Source organism: Equus przewalskii, chromosome 13 (genome assembly GCF_037783145.1).
Source record: "Equus przewalskii isolate Varuska chromosome 13, EquPr2, whole genome shotgun sequence".
Taxonomy (NCBI): domain Eukaryota; kingdom Metazoa; phylum Chordata; class Mammalia; order Perissodactyla; family Equidae; genus Equus; species Equus przewalskii.
Window position 1 is genome coordinate 61,386,220 of NC_091843.1, and position 27,686 is coordinate 61,413,905.

General features: G+C 34.0%; 1 protein-coding gene across 30 annotated transcripts in view; it reads right to left on the reverse strand.

Moving 5' to 3' along the window:
• FER (FER tyrosine kinase) overlaps positions 1-27,686 on the reverse strand; it is a 439,939-nt gene that overhangs the window by 242,810 nt on the left and 169,443 nt on the right. For 21 of the 30 annotated variants that reach the window (XR_011525228.1, XR_011525226.1, XR_011525218.1 and 18 more), the window contains 2 exons: positions 12,824-12,916; positions 4,986-5,189 (listed from right to left, as the gene is read on the reverse strand). Coding sequence is in view for 12 of the 30 variants with exons in the window: in XM_070569583.1 (XP_070425684.1) it covers positions 4,986-5,189; positions 12,824-12,916 (297 nt within the window). In the remaining 18 variants the exon portion in view is untranslated. The remainder of the gene's footprint in view (positions 1-4,985; positions 5,190-12,823; positions 12,917-27,686) is intronic. The other 9 variants (XR_011525229.1, XR_011525213.1, XR_011525215.1 and 6 more) reach the window with 1 other exon arrangement.

The following is a 27,686-nucleotide window of genomic DNA, read 5'->3' on the forward strand; positions in this document are numbered from 1 at the left end:
AAAGAAGAAAACCTAAAGAAAGAAAAATCATTTTGGAAGAGGCTGAGATTAATAACTTGAATACAAACAAAAGGCTGAATAAAAACAAAAGGCTAAAACACTCCTTTTTTTGGTAAAATATCTAAAAATGAAAATATAAAACATAAATTTTAGCTTTCTCAAAATAAAATCGACACTGAATAGTTACAAATAACTAATTAAACCAGTACACAGGATGGATTGTTGGGGAGTTTGGAGAATAATATTAATAAGGTTTTGGTATGGCTTTTCCTAGCTAACTATTATTCATTCTTCAGATGTTGTCTCAAACTTAACTTCCTTAAGTTTCCCAGTTAAAAGCTTTCATAGCACTGCGTATCTTGACTGAAGCATTACTGCGGTTTAGAACTATACATAGTCCTTGGTATAAGAATGGCTATGACCCTCCCCCCGTAGACTGTAAGCTCCATCATTACATCCCCGGGCCTTAAAAAGTACTCACTCAATTATTATTTCCTAGAAATTAATATTAAGGTTTTAGAATGGCTTTGTTTTATTGTTAAGAAGGAAGTTTCCTAAGTCTCTAATTGTGTGTCAGGAGCACAGAAAATGACATCTTACGTCTGTTTCATTTTGACTTCAAGGTACTTACTGCCTTTTCTTGAGTCCTTGACCAACTAGAGTAGAATGGTTAAAATAATCCAAAGTGTACAACAATAAGGCCACAAACTTGAAATTAACTGTCATTCACACAAGTTTTGGATTTCTACTCATTTTCATTTAGTCTTCCTTAAGACCCACAGCATGAATTTAAAAGGTAGTTCAAACAGCCTAGAGATTGTGGCAACAAAACAAAATAAACCTATCTGGTTACATTCAGAGACTAAATCCATCAGCTCAAAGTGGAACTTAGCACAGGACAGACATCCAATAAATATCTGTTGAATGAAGTGATGATTTAATACACTGACCTATGCAATTTCACAAAGTAAATACTCCACACAAAAGTGGAGGTGGTTTGGTTTTATTGGCCCATATCCCCGGCTCTTACATAGTACTCACTCAAATAGTATTTCCTGAGTGAACGAATGAAGAAATAAAAGATGATGAAATGCCATTATGTATAGAATTTTTTCCCGTTTTATTTTAAAATATTATGTATTATTTTTCATTTCATCATGTTAATTCAAATTTATTGACTCAATCATCCCTAATTCTGCATCTTTAATATTCATGTATTCTGCTAATGTCTCACCCCTTCTAGGTTTTAAACTCACTGAGAATTAGGCCATATATTTTTCAGTTTCATCTCCTTACACTGCATAACAGGGCACTTTACAAAAATGACTGTTTAGCAATTGCATGTCAGATAAACAAATTAGAGAAATATGCACTGGGACTTTCCTATTAATAATAGCATAAAAAAGTTCTTTCTGGAGTACTTTTGTTTTAACACATGTATTTTTGTTTTATCTTATACAAAACCAAGGATTTGATTATATATTTACTTATCAAATGGAACAAAGCTATTTGAACCTCTACAAAAATCTGTCAACATTTACAACACAAAATAAATAGCTTTAGGTACAAACCCTAAATATGGTTTTATAACAAGCACCATAAAAGGCTAGTAACTATGGAAGAGGTCGGTAAATAACACTAGAATTATACTGTGAGATTCAGATACTCTTAGATTTATATCTACTTAATATTAAGATTAATATATCTGGCTTTATGAAATTAATATATTTAATGTTCAGTAAAAACTACAGTTCTTGCTTGAACTAGCTAAAATAACAGGTATTCTCTGTCGAGTAATAAAAAAATATAAAAATTGAAAATATCTGTGTCCATCTTGATCAGTCATAATGTTCACAGTATGCAAAGAGTTTCACATGTTAAAAAGTAACTGTGATATGTATACAATAATAAAGATTCAAAATAATTGTCATCTTAGACTCTAGTTGACAGAGGCAATGTTGCTAAAAATGACATTACTTGTGATCAATGAATACCTCAAACCTAAATATATAAATTCTAAAACAACATTTTCATTACTATTTAAATTTCACAAGTAAATAATTTCACAGGAACCAAAAAGAAATTTTTAAAATTAACTTTTCCAATTACATTGATATTTCTTACAAAATACATTTATATTTTTTCTCAAACTCATCAAACAATGGTAAAAATGCCTAATATCTGTATAGCATTTCAAACCTTACAAAGTACATGTTCACTAATTTGATTCTCACAATAACTATATAAGCTATTACTCCCATTAGTTCCCAAACCCAGGGCTTGTAAAGTGCAGAGCTGGGACTGAAAGCCAAGTCTTCTGACTCTGAGTCCAGTGCTTTTTCATTGATCCACTATTTGATACTTTTTCCATTCTCTAAAATCCCGTATTTCTTTATGTCTTCCTCTCTTAAGACACTGGTCCCTTTCATTTACGTACAGCTTTTATAATATACTACTGAATTAAAACTCCTTGATTGGAATATAACAGGCAATCATCAAATACCTGGTAATAAATTCCCCCATTTATTGACCCCTTCCAGGCAACAGATATATGAGGAAGGAAAAAGGATAATCCTTTTTTTTTTTTTAATAAAGATTGGCACCTGAGCTAACAACTTTTGCCAATCTTCTTTATTTTTTTCTTTCTGCTCTCTCTCCCCAAATCCCCTCAGTACACAGTTGTATATTTTAGTTGTGGGTCCTTCTAGCTGTGGCACGTGGGATGCCACCTCAGCATGGCCTGATGAGTGGTGCCAGGTCCACGCCCAGGATCCAAACCAGCAAAACCCTGGGCCGCCGCAGTGGAGCGCGCGAACTTAACCACTCAGCCACGGGGCCAACCCCCTGGAAAAAGGATAATTTTAGCAATACAAAGTGAAAAAGAATTAAAAACTGTCCAAGCACTTAAACTCCTATTTTCAATTGATTGAAGAGCTCAATATTTTATACTGAAAGTGAACTAAATAAATTTAGGCAATGGAAAACCTGAGGATTTTAAATACAAGCTCTCTTATCTTTAATAGTGATCTTTGCAAAATTTCAATGACAGATGAAGTCAAGTAAAATCTTCAAATGTGAACTTGTAACAACGTCTTATTTTTAGAATATATTCTGCTGTACCTTTAGTCACTTAAAACAAAATGGCAATACTAAAGACAAGTGATAATTTGCAAGCAGACCTTTTCCTTTTTGTTTCTAAGAACACTAATTCACATTCCTACAGTTACATTTTAAACTAGAAATGATAATAAGGGGAATATTTCAGTCTTATTTAATGTATGACATATTTCACAAATATTAACTTTTAGAGTTTATAAAATTGAAGGAACCATTTATATAAGTTATAGTTAGTTTATACTTTACCTATGATCTTTCCTTCTACAATTCTCATATCATTTTATAAATATTGTCAACATGATCACAGGTTGTAACAGGGAAGGTTATCCACATCCATAAATTAAAGTTACATACAAATCATAAAAGAGTTTGCCAAGGAAATAAGGAATTATATACTATTAGAAACAGTAGGTCAGATGTACAAGAGTAGGCAAATATGATTATGAGGTTGAGGTCTGAAAACCAGCAAAATTAACAAACTGTGAAAATTATAATACAAACTTTAATGGACTTATTCCTTTTAACCCATCTGAATGGCATCTATTTTCATTTAACTATAATTACTAGGATGAATATATTATAAATGTCATTGAACTGATGTGAATATACTAAATGTCACTGAATTGTACACTTTTAAATGGTTACCTTTATGGTATGTGAATTTCACATCAGAATAATATAGAGATAGATATATTGATATATATATCCCTAAAACCCTCTGATTTTCATCTTTTTTTAAGGTAACTAGTATTACTTTAGTGCCTGGACATAAACTGAAATCCTATAGATAGCCAGTTTGAAAATGCATGCTATTTGAAATGACAAATAGAAGTATCAATTTCTTCACATGCCAAAAACATTAAAAATTTCTCAGTAGGTAAAGTTAAACAAAATTTTGAGATTACTCTTCATTTGTTTAACGCTTAATAAAGAATATACTAAACATAAAAATTAGTTCAGCAATACTTAAATTTCAATAAATTAGTATTAGAACAAGCAATGTGAATAGATCATTTTTTAAATTTTCCATCAATTTCTATTCATTGCTTTTTAAAGCCAACAAGCAATAAGTTATACACAAAGAGAAAAAAACCTTAATCCTAAATGAATCATAAAACCAACTATCTTTGTCCCATTCATTAAGGAATTTCATTATCACTAATAATTTGTTTATTAAAAATCTCTCATGGTACCACTTTCTTTCTTTTCCCTTTTTTTTTTTTTTCTGGTGAAGAAGATTAGCCTGACCTAATGTCTGTTGCCAGTCTTCCTCATTTTGCTTGAGGAAGATTGTCCCTGAGCTAACATCTGTGCCAATCTTCCTCTACTTTGTATATGGGACACACAGCGTGGCCCAATGAGTGGTGTGTAGGTCCACATCCGGGATCTGAACCCGTGAACCCAAAGCTTCCAAAGCAGAGTGCGTGAACCCAACCACCACACCACCCAGCCAGCCCCTCTCATGGTACAATTTTTTAAAGCAATTTTAAGGTCCAGTCTCAAGAGCATAAAATTCATAATTAAGTTTCTCCAGAAAAAAAAAGAAAAATTATGATAATCACATTATTTCTTTTTATTTTTAATTTAAAATATTTTCAATGTTCAAATTTAACTTCAAATATTTTAAATATTTATGCATTTAAAGTTTATAAAAACTTTTTAACTTACCATATTTTATAATATATATTTTCTTAATAAGATTAACATTTCAGTGAATTTTGGAGCACTGTATTTAACAAATTCAGAAAAAAGAAAACTTAAGTGCCAGCTTTTAAGTGTTATTGGTATTTATCAGAAAATATTCATCATTTTATTATGATTATACCACAATGAACTACATCAAAATATAAACTAAATTGGAAACGTACATCAACAAATTGTATGATAAAGTGTCTCCTTTGTCCATCAGAAAATACAGAAAGGACATATTCACCAGGTTTCCCATGACTCTCTCGCACCAAGAAGTCTCCTTGCTGTTTTAACAGATCTTGCGCTTCTATTCTGGGAATTGCACCATGGTACCAGTCCTGTTCTGCCAGTGGCTTCTCACTTATGGGGATCGCATCACAGAACTTGAGCAAATATTGAAAAATAAATAAATTAGAGAAAATAGCAATGTTTTCTGGTAAAAGTCATAGCAATTATAAATACCTCTTACATATGTTCCTCCCTTTAATTGACCAATTAAAATTTATATGATGAATCTGAAATTTTCATAATTTTTAAAAAAAGTATCTCCTGGAGCACTGGTATTGAAGTTTAACGCAAATACATATCCTTTAATATAAGTTTATTTGTTTTTCCTATCCATTATACATAAGCAGACAAAATATTAGCATTTAGAGTTAGCATTTATAGTCTTATTCACCATATCATAAAATAAATCCATATATTTAAAATTTATCAACCAGAGAATTAGGATAAAAAAGGAGTATTATCAGAGAAATTTTCACAAAACGACTTCATTTTTTTATTTAAATTAAAAGTTGAGTTATGTCTTTTTACAGATTTAACTTGATCACACAGGCTGTGGACCATCTATGGTCATATGTTCCAGGAGCACTATCTAAGGCTTCATTTGATGCTGCCCTGCCGCTTGCCTTTCCATTCTTATCTCATTCCCAGGACTTCCTTAACCATTACCGCTGCCACATGGCTGGTCCTGATCCTGTGTAGCCACGGTAGATAAAACCTTAGGAGAAATAGCATCATCGAAAACCACCCATGTGCAATTACAAACACATGGTAAAAACAAGAGAGGAATATAAGCCATGAAAAGCAAATTCTGTTACTTTAGGAGGCCAAATGCTAATACCAAATGTTAATATCTCTGCTAAACAGCAGAGATAAGTAAGAGCTGATTATATTTTCTTGAAATGTTTCTAATTGATAATAGACAGAATCACACATTTTCTGGTAACAAGTAAAAAGTTGTTTTGTTTGTTTATGTCATCCACAGGAACTAAACTGCCCCAGATGATAAGAGTACTTTATGAGTAAGGTACAATAATGTGCACTAACTCTTAAGGTTCTCAAAATACAATTCACACAATGCCTCATGAGAAAGTAATTTATAAATTGGGAAAAATAGAATTAATAATAAATGAAAGGCAAATATTCACACATGAGGTTTTTCAGGCTCTTATTATGAACTCTATATAGTGACAAATATGGTATCATTTGGCAAATAAAAACTAGTTTTGAAGATAGCCTTCATTGTTTTGCACCAAGGAAGAGGCCCAAAAATTACTGTCAAATTTCCATTTCATATTATCCGAAATCCATCCCATTGATTTAAAAAAGAACCTTGAAAAACTCCAAATAGACTTCACTGAAGAGTCCACATTTTAGTTTCTACTTCTTCCACTTATGATATTCTTCAATTCTTTAAATATATATGTGGTGTGACTGTACATGGAAATTTTTTAGAAGCTAAATAACCCTTTTTTTGAGTACTAATTATGATAAATAAAATATTTCAAAAAATTTTAAATCATCTTCCCAAAAACCAGTTTAAGGAATCAAACATATGAACAACTAGCTACAACTATAAGAAGTAAAAGAAATTGTTTTTAAAACAAATGCATAATCCACACAAATTAACTTTTTGTGTATACTAAGTTTATAATTCTTAAAGTAGGTAGTCAAAATGATTAAATATTTATCTCCAAAATTTTATCACAGTGCATCTCATTATAGTAAATACTAAAATTTTTACTATAACAGAAATATTTCCAAGTCTCACAAATGACAAAAGTGTTTATTGATTTTTTCTCTTTTCCAAAAAAAATCAATAAAATAAGAAATTCAATGTTACCTTTTTGCAAAGAACTTGCTTTTATAATTATCTCCCAAAAAAGTCTAGATAATAGAAAAGCATCCCAAACAAGGATGTCATGTGCTTGATTTCTTGTTCTATTCAACCTATCCTCCCAAATTTTGATTTATTTAGAATTGGGAGAATGCAAAGCCTGGAGACTTCACTAAGTCAAAAAGACATTTAAAGTACAAAAGTTCAGCTAACACTCTGAGAAATTCATTTAAGGATCTGAAGATAAGGAATATGTTTGGAAAAAAGATCATCCTGAAAGAACACGTAAGTTTGCCTGTTTTAAAAAAAGAAGTAAATAGGAAAATATTTATACTGCTATTTCATAGGAATTACACTTCAGTCCTTTGGGTTTATTAGCTCCTTTTGGGTGGGAAGGGAACCTTAGAGATCTGGTATTCCCAGCCCCTAGACAATACTGTTATGAAATGGAGGCTGAACTTACTGTGAGTGTGTGTGTGTGCGCACACATTCACAGGGAAAGGCCGTATATATCCCCTGTCTGGGTCTATCAGGTCTTTCAGGGACTACTCTGGCATTGAAAGGAATGTTTTTATTAATACTATTTCAGGAAAATTCCAATACAATTTTGCAAGCTTGACAGTAATAAAATGTATAACGTATCGGCAACAAAATTCAACATCCCAAGAATCATAATGACGTCAAAAGTGAAATGAAGCTTTTTACCTCAAATATCATATCTTTCTAAGCCTCAGGAGGGAAAGATTTTTCCTTCTTGGTAAATTATATAAGACTTTTGCTAATTATGTGGGGGAGGGGAAGCCTCCTTTTTTAAAGTTATAGTTAATCCAATACAGTCAATCAGTTATACTTAATACGACAAGCTTTCCTGACTGACTGGGCTAGCTGTTTAGTTAGTTATTTTCCCTTCCCAGCAAAAACATACTGGGCTTAGTGAAATAAAAAGATTGGTTGAAATGAAGAAGCAATGAGGACTAAGTAATAGAAAATGAAAATATTTTTTTCTTGGGGGAAGAATAAGAGGCTATTTTATTTTTTCTAATCTTAGTTCACATTAATTCCCAAGTATATAATGAAGATTTGTATGCCTTTATCTAAAACATTTGAGTGCAGGATGAGCTCCTTTTTGAGACACAAAGGGAAAAGTGCTAAAAAAAAATTAAACTCTGGGTTCTATTAAAATTAGGCACCCAAATGAGAAACCATTAAAAAAAAAAAACCTAAAGAAAAGAGCATGGGAACTATACAAGCAAACCTCTCAATGAGCTCGAAAAAGCTAAATGAAACTTCAACACAAACATTTTATGAATTTTTAATAACCATAAAGATGACATTTAATTCTCTTTTCTATTCTTATATAAATTTAGTTATTAATTCAATAATCTAAGTAATAAATTATTTCAAATCTAGATTAATAATATACTGGGGTGATAAGTCAGTCACAGGATTTTAAACACTTCTCAAAAATTCCATAAAGACTCCTTCTTAATTTGAAAGGTATATATCACTGGGAAATTTTAGAAGGAAATAAGGAATCAAATATCATGCAATCAGAAGTAAGAGAATCATCAAACACTTGCAAAAGGTGGGAAATACTGGTCTACTGAACAGCAATTCATCTGATGGTTGTAAAAGCTATTTTCAGGGAAAGGGAAATGTAACCAGAGCTAGGAAAAGTGTATTTTATGCCAAGTAGAGTTTGATACTTGAACAAATGCTTAACATAAAAGGAAAACATGAATAATAATGTTCTTCCTGTCGTGTTTTTCACATTTCTAAATAGCTATGTTTTGAATTTACTGAATAAGTTAATTCTTAAAACAACAAAAAATATTCTGGGTATTTGATCTTCATGATTATCTGCCTTAAGGCTAGACAAAGAGGACATAAATTAACTAGAGCAGTGGGTCTATCTTTAACAGGCACTAGGGCCTATCTGTAATTCTACAAATTCTAATTCTTTTAGCAATAAAGTGGAATTGATCACTTTTTTCATGCGCTATCTTTAACCAAAACAAAGATACTTTACCTAATGTTTACTTTCCACAGTGAAACTAGCACCAAAACTCTTACTCATAAATTTTTTAATTAACAATTTTTTGTACTTTTTGAGAACTTGAGTTGGTTTAGTCTTTTTTTTTTGAGGAAGATTAGCCCTGAGCTAACATCTGCTGCCAATCCTCCTCTTTTCGCTGAGGAAGACTGGCCCTGAGCTAACATCCGTGCCCATCTTCCTCTACTTTATACGTGGGATGCCTACATGTCCACACCCCGGATCCGAACCGGCAAACCCCGGGCCTCCGAGAAGCGGAACGTGCAAACTTAACTGCTGCTCCACCAGGCCGGACCCTAGCCTTTAGCTAATAATATGATTGTTATCTAGCATAATGACTAGGCAGAATTACATGCTGATCAGAGACTTGCATTATTATACAATTCTTTGGCCAAACTCAAATATTTACATTACTTCCACAAGTTCCCATTTCCTTGATTGCCTTTTTGTGCACCTTCTTGGATCTCTGGCAAGAGATACTATCTCTAGCAAAATATATTTTCTTAAAAGCCTTTCATTTTTCATCTAACACCTCTGTTTCCTCCAATGCCTTCAAATTTCCTCATTCTTTTCTTTTTTCTTCCTTCTTTAGCTCCCTTACTTATCTTCTCTTTATTAGTAATTCTTTTTTTCTTTTTATTATTTTACCCATTTACTTTTTACAATTATGCTTGTGACTCTCATTCATCCTCTCTCACCTAACCATTTCACAGAATTTTTTTCTAGTTTTATTTATTTATTTTTTTAAAGATTTTATTTTTTCCTTTTTCTCCCCAAAGCCCCCCAGTACATAGTTGTATATTCTTCGTTGTGGGTCCTTCTAGTTGTGGTATGTGGGACCCTGCCTCAGCGTGGTTTGATGAGCAGCGCCATGTCCGTGGCCAGGATTCGAACCAACGAAACCCTGGGCCGCCTGCAGCAGAGCACACGAACTTAACCACTCGGCCACGGGGCCAGACCCTCTAGTTTTATTTTTTCAGCATAAAATATTCTTTCCTTAAGCTCACACAATATTATGTATAAAATGTGCCACGATATCATTATTAAATCATTTTACTCAATTAACTGTATTTAGTGCTAATTTCCTTTACAGATCTCAACTAAAACTATTACCATATCATTCTAAGGAGTTAGTATGCAATTATATCTCAGTAAATTTAAACATTTATCAAGTTGGGATTGCCTATATAGAATACAGTATCAGTTTGGCATGATCTGGGTCATTTGTTTTAAACATTTAAGCAAACATATAAAAGAATAGATTTGCTCCCTGTACAGTGAAATTACAGATGATAAATCCCAATAAGCCCTTCTTAAAAATTAAGTGTGATAATGCTACTGATTCAAAACATGCAATTCTGAGAATAATATTTAGTTTTCTTAAACATGATTAACCATACAGAATTCAGGGTATGTATGGCAGTGATAGGATGCAAAAAATTTAATTTCTATTTTCCCTTGTTTCTCATTTTTCTACATTTTAGTGCCTAGGCAAAAAGAAAAAAAAGAAGAGGGAAGGTAAATTAAGACCTTAAGAATAAAGAAAAACAACTAAGATTTAAAATATATAATATTCAACCTGAATTTAACGACTTATGCCTTATTAAGGGAAGTACAAGATTGCTCTGCTAGATTTGAAGGAGAATACTAAAAAACACAAGCAGTTTATTATCCTATGCACAAAAAGAACTACATCCCCCTATGCCAATGGTGGAAGCCAAGCATTATAATACTAACATTATAACTGATGTACAACTTAAACATAGCTGAATTATCATTTTCTAATTTTCTAAAAAGAAGCGAGCAAGCAAATCTTATTTACTGTATTACTCTACATAATGGAATTACATTTTTATTTTCCAATATTTTTATTTTCTAAATTCTAGTACAAAGTAATTCTAAAATTAAAATAATATACATAACAATACAATATACAAAAATATACATTTTAAGAAGACAAAAGTTGACTAATTTAATAATTCTTCTAGTGTCTAAAGAACAATTACTTGGACCAAAAGGTGCTTTATTCTGATTTTAAAGAACATTTCTTAAAGAGTGCTACTCTTAGAAGAGTGTTATACACTCCATAGATCAGTAATACAACTAGTACTCATGAGGGGATATAAGATGGAACAAGTTGTTTGCTCAGCCACCTATTACAGAAATTCTTCAGTAAAAAGATGACTCTGGAGAAAGGGCAGTAATTTTGACATGACTAGAACAGATCTCATTAAATATAATGTGGTTTGAAAGACTTCCAGTGGAAATGGACCTTCATAATTGCCAGTAGGCTTTCCTGTTATGCAGTTAATCCCATCTACCATCTCTGGCCCCGACTTCAGAAGCAGTCTGGGACAGTTCTCAGTGCAAAACTATAACCACCTGCAGCATGGGAAGATGCTGGATACAGGTCTCAGTGCCCAGAGGTGCTAATGATAGGTCACTTTAGTTCTTTTCAAGAACCATATTTGTTTTTCTTTTTTTTTTAACTTTTTTTAAATATTTCTTTTCAAGAATTGTTTTTCTTTTTCTTCTAATTAAAGCTATCAAAAAACTGTCCTCATTGGGTCTCTAGAACTTCTCATTAATTCTTAATCAAGTCTCCTGCACTTTATTTCAAATGTCAAATCATAATAAAATAAATCCTATGAACTACTATCTATCTGTAAAATTACAAATTCACTAACTTAAGAAAACAAAAGTAAGAGTTGGGCCATGACTCTATCATGTAGCTTTTGCCCATAGTTATTTTTATTTTCATTTGCTATTTAATGCCACGTGAGATGGTCTGCATTAGTTCACAGCTCCCTCCCTATTCCTATAGAATACACCTGCATAACGAAGAGACAATGGCAGCATCAAATGCTAAAATATAAGTTGAAAATCTCTTTTATATAAAAATATAATTTTCTTCTTTTTTGTTCATTAAAATACTTGGTGCTTTGCCTCAACTGTGTATAAAAGATTGCTGCTTGAATGGAATAAATATGTTACATATTAAAAATGAATTACAGCAAATAAATCCAAAATGTAAAGGGACATTTAACTATTCCATGGTTAGGAAACACTTTTTGTTCGAAATAAGACTAGATCACATTATCTTAGCTAAACTTTTAAAGAATAAGAAATAATATTAAGATATCATATAGAAACTCGGAAAGATGGGGAAAAAAGCATGTAATTAGTTTGTATTGAATATTGTTGTTTTGACGATCATTCAATAAAATATCACTGTAAAGCTCTATTGTGAATGAGGCATGGCTAGAATAAAAAGTTTGATAATTTAGTTTCAAAGGTAATGAAGTAAGAAGAATACTTTATAATTTTACTATATAAATGGGCTAAGAATATTTTTTTGTCTTGCTTGCCTATAGCTGCTATTACTAAGGATAACCAATATTCTATGCACCACTGTGACAAGCCAAACCCAAATTTCAAACAGACTTTAATTTTATAATTAAAATGTTCTAAAAAATATAAACATACACATAAACCAATACAATTTAAAAATACATATATAATAATCCCTATTATAAAAATGTTTCACTGGAAAAGAAATTTGTTTATACTATTCTTCTAATAAAGCCATAAAGTACATAAAATGTTCCCTGTCTTATTAACAGGAAGTCTAAAATATAAATTTACTTCTTTCCTGCCTCCATCAATGTTGCATGAGGTTTTATTATATACATATATGCAGATTCATATGCATACAGAAAAGTTAAATTACATACTTACTTTTCCGTTTATAATGACACATTTACATATGCTATTCATTGGTACACCAGAAAGAAGCTAGACAATGACTATTTTCAGTAGCACATAGAGTTCATCCTACTTACTGTTGAAGAGCCCGATGCAGATTTTGGAGACCTAATTATTCCAGCAATTGAATGACGAATAGACTCAAATTTGGATAGCCTCTCCTTTCTTTCCTGGAGAGAGCAAGAAAGAAGTCTTCAGCAATAGTAACTTATCCAGTATATACAGTTATGCTAGGTATTTAGGTATGTATCCACTGCTTATGTCCATTCATCATGTCTTCAAACTAAATAAAATGTAAACTTCCTGACATTAAAGATGATAACAAAGTATGCATATAAACTCTATAGCTCTTTACTTTCCTGGTCCCTCAATAAATGTCTTGATTTGGGGAAAAATAAAAATGAAGTCGAAATTCATGAGGTGAGAGAAAACAAGAAATGCAAAGAAAATTCACGGAAAACCAAGTATTAACATACAGAAAAAAAAGATACAAGCTAGAAGGAACCAGTCTAACATAGAAGAGTTCAGATAGCAGTGTAGTTGTGAGGGATTTTCAAGGAAAAACAAAATGGGGCAAAAACAGGAGGAGAATTATATGGAACGCATTTTTAGATGGTGAATGCCACTTGAGTCACTAGGAAGCTTCACAGAGATTCACATGATGATGATGATGATGATAACAGAGGAGGACAAAGTAAAATAAGAAGGATACCTAGTGGTGGCAGAACCACCACTAAGGAAGGTCAGTCCAGATTTCTATTTGCTATAGGATGTATATTTCTGAGTATCACATACCACAACTGAAGGAAACTTTTCCTTAAAATTTCAAACCTTTAGATCCATTTTACAAACGTAAGTGGTCAGAGGGTAGAAAAGAAGAGAAAGAAAGAGAACAAAAAAGAGAACTATGAGAAGAAGAAGAACAATGGCAAAGCATTTGTGAGAGACTGTAATGGAAGCAGTGGTCAATTTTCCAATAATGACTACATTTCAACTGTTAATCAGCAGCAGACAAAAGAACAAGACATGCTACTGTCCAGTGCTGTACTTCCATATGTCTTCCACCAGCAGTGATGCTCAATTTTACCTGTCAGTGGAAAATAACTAAAGAAGACCACAAATAGCATCTTTTGTTTCCTTTGTGTCCAACAGCTAGCGTACATCTCTGCGTATAGTAAATGTAGACATTTTGGTCATATGCTACCTGAAAAACACTGTAGTTTCTGAAATTGTTTTATCTCTCCACTTGCCTACTCTCGGTTTATTTACTGTTCGTTCTAATAGCTGCAGTACTAGCACTTCTTAGGGTTCTATAAACATATGCATATTAATAATTTAAAATCATCTTAGGATAACCTAACAGAACAGATAATCTCAACTTCTTTTTCATTATCATTGTCACTTACATTACTAACATGCTTATGATCTTATGTCAGTCACTAACTATACCTCAATTTGATCATCTATAAAATGGAAAAAATAATACAAACCTTCCTCAGAGAGAAGTTATAAGTAAATTACTACAAATGATTAAAAATTAACATGTTAAAAGGATGTGCATATTTAACAAAACTTAATTTTAAAACATAAATCTTTACTGTAGCACAAACAGTCATCGCCTTAGGAATGTAAGCCTGCATTCTACAGCCTTTACCCTAGCTGCAGCTTCAGTTTTATTTTTTAGTAAAAATCACCATAACTGAGCCACAAGAAGTACTGAAAGAAAAACAGCCTTGAAGTACTGAAGGAGTATAGTGACTTTTCTTTAAATCATGTCCATCTTCAACTTGAGTGTTTGGGTTTATTTTAAATCTATTTCTGGTGCTGGAGAAGTCTTCTGAAATAAAAATGTTTGAGAAGGTAAAAACTGATAAAAGATATAGCCAGGATGTGGAGAGAGGAAGAGTGGGGTGTAAGGCATACACAGTAGTTGTTTGGTAATTACATTTATGAAGAAATAGATCACGATGGTGTAAAGTACACATATTGGAAAGTACTATAGTAGCTATAGTTTTTCTACTCCCCAGCCCAATTTACCCTGTTTCTTATGCCTTTGGGGAACTTCTCCCCTGGACTCTGTGTGGTTGTGGAGGCGGCACTGGTGTTAAAAGTAATGATACTACTGTTGATCTTGCTGCTGCTACTACTGACAGGAAGATGAAATGAAGGTGCCAACCTCACCTGCTTGGCAATGAAAGCTTCCCAAGAAATCAGCAGGCACTTCTACTGTAAATTTAGGCTTCTCCTCTGAGTCAATACTCTTAAAATACAAGAGAGTGTATGGTCCCAACGTAGGAATACTATGAGAACAGAACTGAAAACTACATAGAAGGTTATGCAGAAAAGCAGAAAATTCAGGGGAGAGTTTTAAGTAGTAGAGAGCACTTTGTATATAATTTAATAATATTTACTGAGATGGTAAAAATAACTCTCCTCAAGTTATATCTTGGGCAACAAACCTACAAAAGGAAAGAGAATCATTCCTCCCAAAACTCTTTGATAATATCAAAAGAGAAAACATTTTCTTAAGAAGCTAATACTAGATAAATCTAATGGATAGGTCCAAGTGTGGGGTAAAGAAGACTTCAAAAAGTGCTTCCTTTATATTAAGTTATGAAGCATAATATATTGTCTGTTGGAAGGGATACAATTAGTGAAAGTGCCCTTTCATTTAAAGGTACTCTTTAAATAGGTTGATCTAAAAAACGTATTAGCAAAAACAATAAGTAGACCTTAGGTTTCATATAGGAATAATCACATACAAATAGAGTTTATAAAACATTTTAACCAGTGTCAGCTCACTTGGAGCTCAGAGTTCCACAAATAAAACATGAAATTCATTTTCCAAAGCACCAGTCTATGTAGCATTACATATGAGCTTTAAATTATGATCTACCTAATAATGCATCAGACTGTGCTGAATTCACTGATTTTTGTATCAATGAATTAAATGGCTGCTTTAAAAAATTAAAATTAAAAAGCTTCCCTTCAATTACCATGGATACAGTGCCTAATTCTGCCTACAGGCCTGCCAGGGCTGGTGATGATACATTCATTTTACCCACCTCAAGTAACGACAAAGTAAAGAGCTTTCTCCAGATAAAGGAGACAGTGATTAGTTCTGGCAAAAGGAGAGCCTCTCCCAGTGGAGGTAGTTGGGGGCTAGCGAGGGAGGGAAAGGAGAGGAGATATTATGAAATAATACCTGATGTTACAAAATAACATTCTGATGAGATGCCCAGAAAAATGCCATAAGTACATCTATAAACCTATCTTGAAAGAAAAGGTCTAGATACAGCATCAGTTTCACATCTCATTTAAGAATAGTTGCTCATTATTTTAAAATTAAATGAAGCAATGTCTCTCACTCTCTATCTCTATACATATGTATATAAAACTAAAGGACTGATTCATAATAACTAAAAGCTTATTATCAATTTTTAAAAACTCTATAAAAAACAATACCTAAATTACCCACAGTTCAAGTAAAACCATACTTATCAGGTTTTGAAATTATTCTTCACTAAAACCCTAAAAGTGCAGTACAACAGGCTCTCAGATTACTCCCACCCTCTGCCCACCAAAGCACCGGCAAAGACATAAAAGGCAAGAATTGACGTTTTGCTGATTGGAGTGACTGACAAAAATTAACAGCTCTTCCATATGACAGCCCATCTAGATGCTGCAGTAAGTTACAAATCAACAACTTTAACCAAAAAAGCACGTAACAGTTCTCCAAGCAAGGCTATGAAAGCAGGCACTAAGGTAGAAAGAATAAAGTTCCTGGTGTCAGAATGGATAAAGAGCATGACTCTGGGCAAATTACTTAACTTTACCCTAGCTCTCATTTTCCATATCAGTAAACAGGAGAACACTGGACTAGATAAAATTTTCATCTAAAAAAATCCGGGACCATTGTCCAACTCCTGAATCATCTGCATATGAGCATCGATCATTGATGAAACTCCCACAGAAGAGTCCCATGTGTCAGGCTGGCCGCCAAAGTTACTTCCCCTAGATTGTTTGGTCACATTCTGCCTGAGGTGCTCTCAGAACTTGACCCAATGGGAAGGCGAGCTATAGTGAAAGATGCCAGTGGAACACTCTTTTGTTAAGAATAAGTCACTAAAACAATAACCAAATATCATTCCTCACAGACTTCTATAAATAAGCCCAATCTAATAACGTTCTTGGAAGGAACTATGAAAGTGATTATTTGGCCCTGCAGTAACAGTCAGATACTTATTCAAATCAGGAGGCAATAAGAATCAAGAAAAAGATAACAATATTCATGCTCAAACTTCAGGCTGAGTGCCAAATATCTTTGGGACTACTTATGCAAAGCAGCCATGAAATTTGAAGGGATTTTGTGAGAAATAACTGCAGGGGAATTATAACCCCAGAGAAGATTGTCTCCTGAAAAAAAATTTCATGCTGTTGATGACTCCATAATGTAAATGAAATATGGCAAATATCAATATGTCCTTCATAAAAGGAATGTATTTATAAATACAAATAACTTAGTCTTTTGCAGATGTTGATTTGCTGGGGAGAATGAAGCATACACAGTTGCTATTCCCATCAGGATATAAACTTTAATTATTAGAAGAGTTCTAAATGATTTATTTTAGCAATTAGTCTCTGACTGAAGACAAATCATTTTAAAGTAACTAGTCACTGACTAGTTACCTGGTTTGCTGTGCTTTTTTCTTTGATTCTTGCATATTAACAATATTTATTAAAAGAAAGCCTCCTTGCTAAATCAAGCATTTTCATATTCTGAAATAATGAAATTGGAAATCAAATGTGCAAAAGGAATGATTATTAAGATTCTGTCTTAAAATAACAATGCTAAGGAAATCTATAACATAACAGAATAGAGTTCGGTGAAATCTACATTGCAAAATGTCTTATCATTCTTGTTTTCTTGACTCTCTATCTCTTAAATAAGATGATGTCTCCAGGGAAACAAGACCCAATCAGGAGGCTATAATCAGCTCCCTTGCTGTTCAATATCTAAATACAATTCACGTTCCATGGTGCTTTTCTCAAATGTATGAGCAAAATGGCTGAAGATATTCTTTTCATAAATTACCCAGTAGTGCAAGATGCACACCAACCAGTTTCCTTATGAGACCTCACTGACTCAACAATTTAAGTGCTGATAGACTTTGCTCAGTAAATTGTGCATTTCAGTTTATGGAAAAATTGCACTATTATGTGTTAAATTATCAAGACATCTTAACTGAGATTCTGCTTTTAAAACAATTAAGGGACAATACTAAGGCAGTAAATTTATCTTCTTTGCTTAAACTAATTATAAGATAGAATACATTATAATAAGAGTGAAGGTATTATTTTATTAGAGTCCCTATATTTAGTAATCAAGGCATTTTACCAACTTCAGACACACCCTCACAAACTCCCAAGCTCATTATTCTATTTAACACATTATTCTGATCAGGTCAAAACAACACCTTTGCCATTTCCAGCATAAGCTGCACGTGTCTTTCTCACAGCAGCTTCCTTATCACTCTTCTCTCTCCCCACTCTACTTTCCATTTTCCCTTCTTTTCTCCTCCCTCTATCCCTTACCATAATAAATGCTTATCGATATTAGCTATTATTACTTTGGTCTTACCAATATTGACAAAGACATTTGTGCTGTTTCCATCTTTTGGCTACTATGAATAGTGCTTCTGTGAACATGCATGCACCTGTACTTAAGCACCTGTTTCCAACTCTTTCAGGGATATATCTAGGAGTGGAATTGCTGTGTCATATGGTAATTCTATGTTGAACTTTTTGAGGAACGGCCAAACTGTTTTCCACCGTGGCTGAACCATTTTACATTCCCACCAGCAATGTACAAGGCTTCTAATTTCTCTATATCCTCATCAACATTTATCATTTTTCTGATTATAGTCATCCTAGTGGGTGTGAAGTGCTGCTTGACTTTATTTTTTAAAAATATTTTCACTGGATGAAGGCTTTTTTTTTCTTTCAGCAGTTTGTCTTCTGGTCTCCCTTGTTTCTGGTGTGTTTCACATCATTATTCCCCTATATATAATGTGTCTTTTTCCTCTGATTGCTTTTATAATAAACTAGGAAAGCAGACGTAATTTTTTTTTAATTATTATGCTTGGGGTTTGTTAAATCTCATGGACTTGTAGATTGAAAGTGTTGCAAAACACTTGACCATTGTCTCTTCAAATACCTTTTCTACTCCCATCTCTCTCTCCTTTCCTTCATAGATTCTAATTACATGTATGTTAGCCCATTCACTATTACCCCCATGATCTCCAATACCGTGCTACATTTCTTTTTCCTTTTTTTGTTTCAGTTTTGATACTTTCTATTAATCTGTCTTCACATCTCACTGATCTTTTCCTCTCTGTGTTCAGTCTACTAACAAGTCCATCTAATGAATTCCTCAGTTCTGATATTATGTTTTTCATTTCCAGAATTTCCACTTTTTATAGTATCTACATCTTTGCTGAAATTCCTCATCTTTTAATACACATTGTCCATCTTTTCCACTAGATCCCTTAGCATTTTTGTAATAGTTATATTAAAGACATTGATAATTCCAATATCTGGGCCGTCTCTGAGTCTGTTTATTTTCTTAGCTGTGCATCACATTTCTCACTTTTTAGTGTGTCATATAATCTTTGATTGTGTGCCAGATGGTTTGCATAAAAGAACAGTAGAGTCTGAACTCAATAATATTTACCTTGAGAAAGTGACACACATACTTCTTTTTCTGTCAGGCTGCTAGAGTTGGGGTTGTAGTTATTAAGCTGGGTCTGGCCTTTGCTGTAGCTTTCCTTTGAATCAGTTCACCACTGGCTTCAAATATTTTGAGCTAGATCAGGAGTTTTCTTCCAGCTAGGAAGGGAATCTGAACCCTGGCAAGATTCCAGCATCCTGTCCATACTTCAAAGCTGATCCATGAGCTTTAGGAGCTATGAGAGAGCTCTCCAAACTTTGCAGCCTCTTTATTAGGGGGTGGAGGGGAGGCAATTGGGAGAGGAGGATTGAGAGTTCTCTTTGCTCTCCAGTCACACCCACTACTTACTGTATCTGAGAAGACAATTCTCAGCTCTATTACCCCTTTCCTAGCCTTTGGAGGGCCACTGCCCTGTACTCCATGAAGACCCAGAATTCCCTGCAGAGAATCAACTTGGGAGGGAGCTCTTATTTTCTTTTGTCAGTGAAAATCCAGAGTGCTCAGTTCTTCCATCCAAACTCCAAACACTTCCTCCCTGCCTCCTCCCCCAACACCTCATCACCTTTTTGGTGTCAAGAGGATTTCATCTGGAATATCTTTCTCAAGTCTCCTTCTCTGACCCTCTCCTCCATTTAGTGAAGACCCTTGAGTCAGGGCTGGTGAATGGATGCTGTCTCACTCTGTGAGTAAGGCTCTCTCAGATTCTAACCCGTCACACCAGACCACACATTGTCAATACAAGCATGTTAAAAGCCGGTTGAATTGATTTCTCCTTATCCCCTTCAATGGAAGATTTCCCCTATCCTACAGTTCCACCAAGGATGGAAGTAGTCATGGGTCTCTTTTTTTTTTTTTTCCTATGAAAGGCTTGTTATTTTCTGGACTTTGGTTCATTTAGGTTTCTTTCTGTCCTCAGCTCTGTAACGAATATTTTTAACTATTACTTTCTAGCTTATCTGCCTTATTTTGGATATGAGGTAACAATGATAGTGTCTTGTGACTTTTCCATATCCAAACTGGATGCAGAATTCATATGCATTTTATCAAGACAAGTAATCTACCAGTCATCATTTTATTTACCTTTATTCACAAACCAAGAAACTACAAAGACACAATTTAAGGGTCTTCAGTATGACAAAGAAAAAGGCCATTAATTTATCAAAAGATACAGACTTGAATTTGACTACCATTTTCTAAGGCAGTCAATTACCACAAAAGGCCTTTAGTGTTAAAGCCTATATTCCTCAGAAGACCATATAAGGGTTAAAGTCCACACATCTCAAAAGTTTTGATTCTTGTTATTTTGTTTTATTTTGTTGTTTTCTTTTGTTATTGCTTTTGGGGAGTAGAGAAGATAAGTTTTATTGGTTTTGTATTTGGTGCAGAGGACTTCACAAGGATACTATAAAGATTACTATGCACATATTACATTTCTGTAAATGTTTTAAGTTTCCAACTTTATCTAAAAAGTTTCCTGAATGGTTTTACTGTTTAGTATTCTCCTACTGCATATGCAACAACAATCCTCTTATCTGTTCAGAGCTACTTTTGTTACTGAAACTAGTAATTGGGAACATTTGGAATTTCAAGGCCTTAGTCAAGATTTTATTTGTTTGAATGGAATCAGAAACTGTAGAACCTAAAAGAAAATCGTAAGATTTAATAAAAGAATAGAAAATAATAAATTTTCAAGAAAGGAATTGTGGTGTTTATAATATTACACTTGTAATATCAGCAAATAAAATCCAACTGGGAGATCTGTTTTAGAAAGAAGTCAGTCAGGTTCTAAGGCTTCGTCTCACCCTCAGCCTCTCTGAGAGGAACTGCCACGCTATGGGATTGTTGGGACCACCCACATGAGAATAAAGTCAATACAATAGAAGGGAGACCTCAGAAATGAAGACAGACAAATTCTTGATGATATGGTCTGAATTTCTGGATATAGCTAGTTACATGCTTTAACTATTCTGCCTTAATTGACTGTTACATAGAACTAATACAGTAGGCTTTCTTAGAATATCCATTAGGAATTGAAGATTTCCAGCAAGTGTCACAATTATCACTAATAAAATAACATACTAATTTACATTTTTGTGTTGTGAACACATACTTACTTTTAATAGGAAAATAAATCTTTTAATATTGAAGTGTATTAACATAAATATAAAATTCTTTGTAAAATAAACACATTATGTTGTGATAATTACTCGCATTTATTCTCATTAATTTAGCAGCTTCAGCACATGACATACAAAATAACTGCTCAACATGTTTGGAAAACTGATGGCTATTGATAGATGTTACACTACAAAAGGTTCAGTAGTCCCATAGATGCTAGAACTGCCCAGTTAAACAAATTTAAACAGATGTATTAAATGCAGTATGTCTCAGAGCCTTAACAATGCATTAGCACAAGCACTTTTTTTTGGAGGATATAGTATCCTGCAAAATTCACTTCATGAAATACTGTCACAAAGCTTTCACTCTGAGGGGATATAAGGAGAAACCTTCACTTCCCCTTTACATCAGTCATAGCTTTTTCTTGGACATTATCATCATATATAACAGCTCCCAAATGACTAATTCAAGCTCCTCTCTTTGTGGCCACAATCTCCTATCCATCAGTTTGCTTTAAACCGGTTCCACTATAACCAGTTTTCAACCTCACTGGAACTCTAAGGATTTCAGTCTGCTAATTTTTCCCAAGCAATTACCTTCTCTTCTCTCCTCTCTTTATCTAACTGAGATGCTATGATACATCATCTCAATGACACTCTTGCCAATATTCTAAACTCCCTTGCTGTCTTGTTTCTTAGTTGCACTCACATGGCAAACCCCAACCCTGGACGGATCCAACTATCTGCTCTTTCTGAGCTTGCACTCAAGCAACTCACCACTGCTGGAGAGAATCACATGATTATTAACTTCAGATGGGCCCTAAATATCTGAACAATACTACTACTCTTCTCTGGCCAACTCACTTCTTACTCTTCCACTGTTGTTGTCAACCATTTTAAACCTTTCCCACTTTTCCGGTGCCTAAGACCACCTTGTTCTACTCCCTCCAACTTCTTTAGGAAGATACCACAGGCCAGGAACCCCCTCATCTTGCATTTTCAAGCCTACAAATCCATTCCTTCTCTTCCCATTCTCACCTCCTTCCCCATTTGCAAACATGGACCTGTCTCTCTCCCATCTAAGCATGACCACTCTACTTGCACTTTGGATTTCATCCTCTCCTGCTCTCCCAAGACCCTTACACCTTACAAAAATTTAATAGATCTCTCTTTGATGTATTGTCTACCATTCCTTATCAACTTGTTCTTTCCTAGCCCATCAGCTTTTATATATATTTAAGTTGCTCTCATAGGAAGAAAAAGGAGGAGAGGTAGTAAGAAAGAAAGGATGAAGAAGGGTAGGGAGGGAGGAATGAACAGATGAAGAGATGGACCTCTCCCTTCACAACACATTCTGTTCTAGCTACTAATTGCCCTTTATAAACAAATTCCTAACAGTTATCTATGCTCACTGTCTCCATTTCTCTCTCCTTCCATTCATTCCTCAGTCTGCAACCATTTGGCTTTCATCCCATCACTCCACTAAAGCAGATGCTTTTAAGAAACCAACAAGCTCCATTTTACGAATCTAACAGACATATTTCTCATTTATCTTACTTGACTTGGGAGATACTCTATGGACCATGTCCTCCTACATGAAACATTTATTGCCTTGACCTATTCTCCTCCAAACTCTCAGACTACACACTCAGTTTCCTTAGCAGGTTTACCCTCCTCTACTAGGCCATTAAATGGTAATGTGCTTCTAAGCTCTATTGGTTTCAGGTCTCTTCTTTTCTCACTATATACTTTCCCCCAGGTAAGATTTTACATGTCCCAATTTTAATTATCATGTAAACCAAGCCCACCCAAAATTTAAATCTCCAACTCGGATTTTTCCATTGAACTACAAACCTCCACATGGAAACATCCATGTGACTTCTCTACTTGGATATCACAAAGACAGATAAAAGACAACATATTTAACACTGAACTCCTAACTCCCAAAGTTGGCCTTCTTTCAGTTTCCCATTTCAATGAATGTTACTAATCACCCTGTTAAATAAGCCAGATATCCGGGAGCCCAAACGCGCACTCACAATCTAACATAACCTCCAGGAAGGCAGAAGGTTTTATCAGTTTTTTATTGAAATTATTTAAACATTAAATAAATGCTACTTATTAGTGATGTGTTTAAGCAAGATAGTGTCTATTAGATATCATTTAAATAGTAAATAAAAGGGAGTGTATTTACTCAAACCGTTGTTTTGTGTTAAAGAACCTCAAAGGACTCAAGAAAGAAACAAAACTGATGGACTCAAATTTAACCAAAATCATTCCAATTATAGGTAACATTCTAACTCACTGATTTTAGGAAATCTGCAGTTATCCTTATTTAAGTTTTGGGAAATTCTCAAAAACAACATTAGAAAAATATCTTGGGAATTAAAAGATTTTTCCCTTTAGCATGTTTTTTAAAAAATTATTTTTCCAATGATTTTGATCTGAAAACTAGCTAATTGTGTTTAGTTCAAACTTCTGGTACAAAGAACATTTAACTTATTAAAAACTGGTTCAGGAATAGTAAAATATGTATCCAGAAATAAAAATGTGTTATTTATTCAGACTTCCTCAATTAAAATTAAATACCACCTCCAGTTAATGCTGTTTTTATCAACATGATTCTAAGTTAGAATTCTCTGTACCAGGTTTCTATTTCTATATAATAGGCTCTAATCTGCTTGAGTTAATGAAACACCCATTGGATACACCAGTATTTTCCAAAGTTCATTAACAATTTTATCAATAGACAATAAGCAGAGTAGAAACAAAAACAAATGAATAGCATACTAAACTACTGACCTAGAGCAGTCAATGCATAACTCCAAATATCAGACTTACAGTCAGGAAGATCTTTGATTAGGTGACATTATCCAAATCACAATTTTTTCATCTAAAATTAAGAATGGGTACTCACCAAGTAACCATATCAAAGGTTTCACAAAATTATTAAAGGTACAATAAAGGCTATTATTATTCAAAAAAGAATTTTTTATTAAGCAGAATTATTACATCATAGAAAAAGTTCAGAGCTTGAGGATTTGTACATCCTCTAAATCCATTTGCTCCTAATAAATTCTTCAGAGATTTTACAACTAGCCTTTGCCATCTCTGTCCTCATTGAGAGGAATATCCCAATCTATACCTATTTGAAATGCTCATAGGAAAAATAATAACAAAGAAAGTATACTCTAGAAAGATGAACCTTATTTTCATCCATCAGCTTGAGGTAAAGGCTCTATATAGTTCTGACTACAGAGCTGACTGAAGCCCCAAAACAAGACCTTTCTAGAAAGGTTTCCTGTAGCTATCTCATTCAGAGCAAAACCTCATGAAGACTCTAGTAAAAGTATCTGAAAAGTTATAAATGGTGCTTAAAATTTTATTCCTGATGAGTTTTCTGCCTCACAACAATTTTTTTGGGTCTGATTATATATTTTCTGACTCAAGACATAACTGGGGTAAAGAAATGATTTGTTGAATTAGAAGTGGCAGCTCTGAAAATGCAGAGCCTCTATCTCATTAAAAGAATGGGCCTAGGGAATATATACTCTTATCCATGTCTTGAGTAAATTTCCCTATGTTCACACGGCATACATATCTTATGAAGGATAACTTTTAAAGGAACCATGATTGTTCTTCACTATTTTCAGTCCTTTGTCAGGCTAGCTCCCCTATTTCAAAATCTACACTGTAAATATTCCCTCCTTGACAAGCATTAACTTCCTACCTTATGAGCAGCCACAATGTGTTTACCTGAGATTCAGAAAAGTTTATGGAGAAGAAAACTTTCAAAGGACAGAAAAGCTGATACAATTATTTGTATTGTCTTCTAGTAATCAGATGGATTCGAAACTTCCCAGGATGGGTAAGGAAAAGAAGTTGTCTAGAGCCTGCTTAACACCAGCTGCTAGGCTCAAAGGCACATAAATTCAGTAGATATTTTTTACATATACAAGAGAATTAAAACAATACTCTATGGGTGTAGGGCATCTGATTCTAGCATACACTTTCATGATCTCAGACACGGCAAAAATTCTTGCAGAGCCCCAAAACACCATTTAGCCATATTCGACCAAAGTTTCTCAGAAGATAAAATTCATTCCTCAGAGAGTGTTTTAAACTCCCTTAATTCATGATAAACTCACAATTCACATTTAAAATGCAAAGAGTGTAAAGAGCTTTATCTCTAACTGATGTGAGGGTGAAAGAAGACAGGCAGCACTTTTCCTAATCCTCAATATGAGGAAAAATTATCCATGATTTCCTTGGCCATAGTTTTAGTCTCTGAAATTACATGATTAGTTTGTATTATTTCTAACCAGAAAACCTTTATATAGCTATGCTTTCTTTCAAGTTAAATCCTGATCTTTTATCACTATTTCTCAAAATGTCATATAACATCTGTATAATCACTGACACATACATGATATTTTCATTTGAAATAATACCAAGAGAAACAATAATTCAATAAAGGGTGAATCTTAATTAAAAAATAATCCTCAACAAAGGATAAAGAAAAAGTTATTTCACCAAAAATAATTTTTTTTAACTTTAAGAAAGGATTCTGGAATTTTGCCCTCATTAGAAAGACAAAACAAAAACAAACACAAAAACACCAGATGCAATATGGAAGCACTATCAAAAGTGCCCTAGCCTACTTCTTTCTGCTTCATCTGATAAAATAAGACAGATTAAGTTAATAGAGGAAAATTATACAAGAACAGCAATTAGGACATACTCCGTCAATGGGTAAAAAAACCAATGACACCCACAATGGTCAATCTCAACACTGGTATAGTGGTCCAACTAAAATATACCTTGTGGCCCCACACAGCTTTAAAATTCATATCATTCAGCAACTGAAATAATCTCCTATAAATAGTCAAGGTAAACTCTTTTCAGACTGTAAACTATTAAGGTTAACACAATCTTTTGCTCTACATTCCTGTGCATTTTTCTCATTACCAACAATTTTCCCCCCAACTTTTATCTTTTTTCTAAGCACCTGTTCCACCACCATCTTTATTCCCCACAAATGGCCTCACCTCTCCTCAGAGAACACACAAATGATGAGTTAGGAATTCCCTCAACTTTCTGGTCCTTCCCCATCCTCCCACTGACAAATGGAACTCTTCGCTTCTGCATAGCGAGGAGCTTTCTTCCTCCTGGCAAGGTTCCCCTGCTCACTCTGCTCTTTTCCTCTATCCTCAGGGACTGAGGTCCTTCAGGGATTCTGTTCTCTCCTGTGGGCTCCTCCTGAGTTCTACTGGCTCTTTGCCTTCAATAACATAAACTTGCTTAAGTCTCTTCAATATTAAAAAAACAAATCAAACTAAACTTAAAATCTTATTTAACTCTCTCTACCCACAGATCATAATCCTAACTTTTCCCTCCCTCCAAAACTTAGCTACCTGAAAGTGCTGCTAGGGGGGTAAAAAACAACCACTATATAACCACCTCCGCTTATTCTTCGCTATCCACTTGCTTCTCATCTCATTTGAAATTCTGATTATTTTCCTCCTCCCCTCACCCCCTGCCCCAATATGACCTCAATATCGCCAAACCCATTAGGCACTTTATTTGACTTTTCCACAGAACATTTCCCTGTTGACTGCTTCCCTCTTTTCCCTAGGTTTCAATGACATCACCATCTCTTGGTATCCCTCCTATCTGTCTGGCTGCTCTACCTCATTCTCCTTTATAACATCCATTTTCTTTGCCTGTCCCTTAAATGTTGTTCACCCAACATTCTTATCCTAATTCTCCTCTCTTCTCCCTTCCTAGGCAAACACATTTATCTCCATCACTTTAATTACTATCTACATGCTGAGGATTTCCAAAGCTACATCTCTAGGCCAGACCTCCAACTAGAACTCATCATCCTTCCCCTAATCTGGTCTACCTCTAGTCCTGTGATCGCTATCTTTTGTGACTAGCACCAACAACAACAAAATTACCAAGGCAGCAATCTAGAGGTCAGTCTTGATACTTCTCCTTCATATCCATATCCAATTAGTCACCAAATTCAAAGGTTTGTCCGTATCTGTAAAATATCTCTAAAATCTGTCCTCTTCTTTCAGTACTCCCTGA